This window comes from Sabethes cyaneus, chromosome 1, assembly GCF_943734655.1.
Source record: "Sabethes cyaneus chromosome 1, idSabCyanKW18_F2, whole genome shotgun sequence".
Classification (NCBI taxonomy): Eukaryota; Metazoa; Arthropoda; class Insecta; order Diptera; family Culicidae; genus Sabethes; species Sabethes cyaneus.
In genome coordinates this window covers 118,207,958-118,214,245 of record NC_071353.1, presented here as the reverse complement: position 1 = coordinate 118,214,245, position 6,288 = coordinate 118,207,958, and the positions used below count along the sequence as shown (strand labels likewise).

Sequence of the window (6,288 nt, the reverse complement as noted above, 5' to 3'; positions counted from 1 at the left end):
TAATAGGATTAAGAGCAAATAAAAGTTGAAAAGTTAAAGGAAGTTCAAAGTGGGAGAAGAAACCACTTTATTGTAAGTAGTAAGTAAAACTAAAGAAAATGTATACTAACGAAAATAAATTACAGTTTGAGCGTCGTTAACAAAAATAGTTGACTGCTTCAGAAAGTTTGGTTCCGACCCGGAACATTCTCAAAAATAAAGTGACACGTGAGGTGTACAGTGAGAAGTTCGGACCTTCCCCACGAAATGCCTTCCGACATCGAAAGTGAAACGGAGAAGAGCGTCGACTTGACGCAAACTCCATGTGAAATATGCGGTCCATCGACATGCGACGAGCCGATGATCGGATGCGATGGATGCTTCCTCTGGTTCCATTGCCGTTGTGTGGAAATCCAGGTAGAGCATGCCCCGAAAAAGTGGTACTGTCAAAACAAGGATTGTCAGGAGAAAGCCCAGCAGATGAAGGATGCCAAGAAGTCGTCTCGAAGTCGGAAAACAACCGAAGAGTCGGACAAATCGAAGAAGGGATCCTCTCTCGTAGATGCGAGGGTGAAAGCACTGGAAGAAAAGCAGAAGAAACAGCTTCAGGAGCTAGAGGCGGAAATAACGCTAAAGAGGAAGGAGAAACAGTTGCAGCGCGCGTTTGAACAGAAGAAGATGGAAATGGAGTTGAAAATGCGCGCCGAAGAAGAAGAACAGCAGATGGTGTTCCAGGAGGAGATGCTTCGGAAAAAGCAAGAGCAGATCGATCGAATGAAAGCGAACCAAAGGGCGTTCGAAAAGAAGATGGCGGATCTGGATAAAGAGTTGGTGAAGTTGTCGACAAGCAAGGTGCCGAAATCCACGCCGAAGAAGGCCGATGAAGGTAAAGCACGATCGACCGGTGCAGGAAACAAGTCGTTGAAGCTGACCAAAGCAAACGTAAAGAAGCTTGCCGAAGAATTCGAGAACGGTGGTGCAGGCGGTGCGGACAGTGAAGAGGACGGGGAGCAGAGTGAAACCGAGGACGAGGAAGATGCTGATAGCGAAGAAGACGATGAAGAGGAGGACGAAGAGTTTGAAGTGTCTAGTCCGTCGATGAAGAGCAAACCGGGAAAGAAGAAAAGTGGGAAAGAAATGAGTCAAAAGCGGGTAGGACCGACAAAGGCTCAGCTAGCTGCGAGAAAAGGGTTGACCTTTAAACTTCCAAAGTTCTCGGGCAAACCTTCGCAATGGCCTCTTTTCTATGCGGCCTACAAAACGTCAAACGAGACCTGTGGCTATATGAACCACGAGAACCTAATGAGATTGCAGGAATCACTCGAAGGCGAAGCTCTCGAATTGGTAGCCGGTCAACTACTCCTCCCTGAGTCGATTCCGCGAGTTATCGAGAAGCTGCGTCGCCATTACGGTCGTCCAGAACAACTACTACAGAATCTTCTGGACAAAGTTAACCAACTGGTGCCACCTAAGCCAGATAATCTGCGTAGTTTCGTTCCTTTCGGGAATGCCGTGGAACAGCTCTGCGGACACATAGAAGCCGCGGATCTTCGACAACATCTCGTCAACCCGTTGCTCATCAAGTCTTTGGTCGCCAAGCTTCCTGATCGGGAAAAACGAGAGTGGGTGCATTACCGGAAAAGCAAAGGGGAGCCGACGCTTCGCACTCTGACGGATTTCCTTATGGAGATTGTCGAAGACGCCTGTGAGGCAGATGTCGACGTAGATCTCACGCCAGCGTACCAGTCCAAAGCCGGATCGTCGTCATTCGGAAAGAAGAAACCGAAGGAAAAGGGTGCGCTGTACTGCCACGCACAGGAGAATCCAGCGCCCAGTCCCAGCGATCAAAAGAGGTTGAAGCCATGCAAAATATGCCAAAACACAGAACACCGTCTTCGTCATTGTGCCGATTTCAAGAAGCTGTCGTACGCGGATCGGTTGAAGATAGTGACCCGTGATAAACTGTGCCACGTCTGCCTCAACGAGCACAGCGGTACCTGTAGATTCAAAATTCGCTGTAGTGTCGGAGATTGTAGGGAGCACCACAACTCCCTAATGCATCCCGTCGGAAACACAGTCGGCTTGAGTGCACACATCCGATCTAATTGTACTGCTATGTTTCGGATGGTACCGGTACAGCTTCACTGCGGTGGAACCTCGATCACAGTACTGGCATTCCTTGACGAGGGTGCCTCTGTAACGCTGTTGGAGCGGAAGCTAGCCGACCGACTAGGTGTCGTTGGCGTACAAGAGCGACTGACGATTAGGTGGACGGCCGATGTCACACGCGAGGAAAGGGAATCTCGGCGAATGAATGTTTGGGCGTCGGGAGTCAGTCGCGGTGCCAACGGTAAGCTATTACTGCACAGTGTCCGGACGGTTGGAAAGTTGATGCTTCCCCATCACAGACTGGATGTCCAGGACCTTGCCGCACAATACCCTCATATGCGGGACCTGCCAATCGAGTCATACGACGGTCAGCCGGAATTGTTAATCGGATTGAACAATATTCACTCGTTTGCTCCGATAGAAGCCAAGGTAGGGGCACCAGTTGAACCTATTGCGGTTCGCTGCAAACTTGGGTGGACCGTATACGGCCCACGTCACTCTACTACGGTTGGAACTGGCAATTTCATCGGCCATCACCAAGCCATAACGAACGAAGACCTACATGAGCTCCTCAAAAGCCACTACGCTCTGGAACAGTCGGTGGTAGAGATACCACAGGAATCATCGGAGGACAGACGAGCCCGGGAGATCCTCGAGCGGACAACCAAACGAATAGGTGACCGTTTCGAAACCGGCCTACTGTTCAAATCAGATGAACCCCGATTCCCGGACAGTTATCCCATGGCGGTCAAGAGAATGAAGCAACTGGAAAAGCGACTACAGAAGAACCCGGAGCTGCAGAATAACGTGAATAAGCAAATCGACGAGTATCAGGAGAAGGGGTACGCTCATTTGGCTACAGTGGAAGAGCTGTCCGGATTTTCACCCGACGAGGTCTGGTATCTGCCACTCAATGTGGTACAAAACCCGAAAAAACCTGATAAGGTACGCTTGGTGTGGGATGCCGCAGCCACTGTGTTAGGAGTATCGCTGAACTCGCTGCTGCTGAAAGGGCCAGACATGCTTGTACCGTTGGTAAAGGTTCTCTGTGGTTTCCGAGAATGGCGACTCGCTTTCGGCGGAGATGTGAAGGAAATGTTCCACCAGATGAAGATTCGCGTCGAGGACAGGCAAAAGCAGCGGTTTCTCTATAGGAAGGATCCAAACGATCCACCGAGTATCTACGTCATGGACGTAGCAACCTTTGGGTCGACATGTTCCCCATGTTCGGCCCAATTCGTAAAAAACAAAAACGCAGACGAGTTCGCTGGTCGATACCCGGAAGCAGCCGCGGCCATCATTAAACGGCACTACGTAGACGACTATTTCGACAGCGTTGAATCCGTCGAAGAAGCAGTAAAGCTGGCACGAGAGGTGCGTCTGGTACACCGAAAGGGAGGTTTCGAAATCCGGAACTGGGTGTCTAACTCGCCAGAAGTGCTCCAGAGTCTGGGAGAGACGAAACCAGTCGCACCAGTACACTTTAACCAGGACAAACAAACGTCGAAGGAGCGAGTTCTAGGAGTGATCTGGGATCCGAACACAGATGAATTCGCATTCTCCACGACGCACCGCGAAGGGTTACTTCCGTACCTGTTCGAAGAAAAGAGGCCAACAAAACGGATTGTAGCAAGCTGCGTGATGGGGTTCTTCGATCCGCTCGGTTTGTTGTCACCATTCACCATCCACGGCAAAATCATCATCCAACACCTGTGGCGTTCCAGCTGCGATTGGGATCAGGAGATCGATACCAAGTGCTGGGAGTTGTGGAAGCAGTGGACCGAGCTGTTGCCAGAAGTGGAAGCCATACGAATTCCACGTTGCTACATCGGCGATGCGAAGCGCGCTGAAGTCGAGTCATTGGAAGTGCACATCTTTACTGATGCCAGCGAACATGCGTACGGATGCGTGGCGTACCTACGAGCGGTGGTGAGGGGCATGGTACATTGCAAACTGATGATGTCGCGAGCGAAGGTTGCACCGATAAAGCGGCAATCAATCCCTCGTCTAGAGTTAATGGGCGCGGTTCTCGGGGCCCGTCTGAGTCAGTCGGTTTTGGAAAACCATTCGTACGACATCTCTCGCACCGTCTTCTGGACAGATTCTCGTACGGTTTGTAGCTGGATCAACTCCGACCAACATCGCTACAAGCAATTCGTAGCATTCCGCGTTGGAGAAATCCTAGAGCTCACTAAGGTGTCAGATTGGCGATGGACACCGACGAAACTCAACATAGCGGACGTACTGACGAAGTGGGGGCAAGGCCCGCCGCTTCAGAGCGATGGTGTATGGTTCAAAGGACCGGAATTCCTGTACCGGCCAGAAGATACGTGGCCATCGAAAGAGTCGGTCGTTGAAGAAACGGAGGAAGAAGTACGAGGGGCAGTTTTGTTCCACGAAGTGGTGAATGTAGAAGCAATCTCTTCGTGGACAAGACTTCTACGAGTGACGGCTACGGTAGTGCGCTTCATCGACAATTGCCATCGTAAACGTCGTGGCGAGTCGACTTTAACAACACGGGCTACGACGAAGCAGTATCGTATATTAGTGAAAGCGGCGGCGAAAGATGCGGCAGGTTCATCAACCGGAACAGTGCAAACCCCCCTCAAGCAAGATGAACTCAAGCGAGCAGAAAAAATCCTGTGGCGTCATGTGCAGTGGGACAGTTTTCCGGATGAGATGAGCATTCTCACGAACAATTTGCAACGTCAACCTGGGCAGTCGTTAGAGAAGGTCAAGAAGAATAGCCGCATCTACAAGTGTTCACCAGTGATAGACGACGAAGGCGTGTTGCGTATGGACGGGAGGCTAGCGAATTCCGAGGAACTCCCATTCGACAAAAAGTACCCGGTCATCCTATCGCGATCGCACGAGATCACACAGCGGTTGATTCAACACTACCATGAGGAGTTCGGGCACGCAAACTCCGAGACGGTTTTCAACGAAATGAGACAGCGGTTTCAAATTCCAAATCTGCGTGTGGAGATTCAGAAGGTAGCTGACAAGTGCATATGGTGCAAAGTGCATAAATGCCTTCCAAGATCGCCGAGGATGTCTCCATTGCCAGTTGATCGGGTTACGCCGAATCGACGGCCTTTCAGCTCCGTAGGTATCGATTATCTGGGCCCGGTGGAAGTAGTAGTCGGACGGCGAAAGGAGAAGCGTTGGGTGGCCGTATTCACCTGTTTAGCCGTGAGAGCAGTGCACCTGGAAGTTGTGCATAGTTTGACGACGGAGTCTTGTCGGATGGCCATCACTCGTTTCCGTAACAAGTTCGGGGCGCCAAGTCATATATATTCCGACAATGCTACGTGTTTCCAGGGTGCAAACAACGAAATGATCCGGATGGCGAGCATCAATCAACAATGTGCTGAAAGTATTGCCAGTCCCTCTACCGCCTGGCACTTCAATCCTCCTGGAACGCCGCATATGGGCGGCATCTGGGAACGCATGGTGCGATCGGTGAAGACAGCAATGCGAGCACTGGATGATGGAAGGAAGCTGACGGACGAGATTCTGGCGACAATCCTTGCGGAAGCGGCCGAAATGATAAATATGCGTCCGCTGACCTACTTGCCGCAAGATTCGGCAGAAACGGAGGCGCTGACCCCAAATCACTTTCTCAGGGGAACAGTGACCTGTGCCGATACAAACACGGAAGGTGGGCTAACGGAACTTGCGGAGGTACTGCGAAATGACTACCAGCGATCGCAGTATCTCGCTGACAAAATGTGGGCTAGATGGATCAAGGAGTACCTGCCGACCATCAACAACCGATCAAAGTGGTTCGACGACCAGAAACCGCTAAAAGAGGGCGACTTAGTGTTCGTGGTCGACGGTAAAAACCGGAAGAGCTGGAAGCGTGGCATCGTGGAGGCAGTGATCAAGGGATCAGATGGAAGAGTACGACAGGTGGACGTAAGAACTGCAAACCGTAAGATTCAAAGACGTGGTGTGGTGAACTTGGCGGTGTTAGAGGTTCAGTAAATCCGGATTTCCGGAAGTACCGGATGTTACGGGCGGGGGTGTTGCAACACCGCAGTAGCATATCTGGTAACACTGCGCTGCGGTACGTCAAATGAGTGCTGCCGTTAAGATAGAGATAGAAAGAAGATGTAAATAAACAAGAAGATGGAGTATGTGTAGATGTAGTAGTAGTAGTAATGCAATACGGTCCAGAAGGTGAGCATAAAATCGCCA

The 6,288-nt window shown here is 50.9% G+C and overlaps 1 protein-coding gene across 1 annotated transcript; it reads left to right on the top strand.

Annotated features, from left to right (window-relative positions):
• Positions 1-246: 246 nt before the first annotated feature.
• Positions 247-6,075, top strand: LOC128746160 (uncharacterized). Its single transcript, XM_053843205.1, has one exon. It carries the CDS (start codon positions 247-249, stop codon positions 6,073-6,075), a length of 5,829 nt encoding a protein of 1,942 aa, XP_053699180.1.
• Positions 6,076-6,288: the final 213 nt, after the last annotated feature.

What these genes read in the sequence shown, in the direction of transcription:
- LOC128746160 (XM_053843205.1), top strand. Translation starts at nt 247, where the DNA reads ATGCCTTCCGACATCGAAAGTGAAACGGAGAAGAGCGTCGACTTGACG.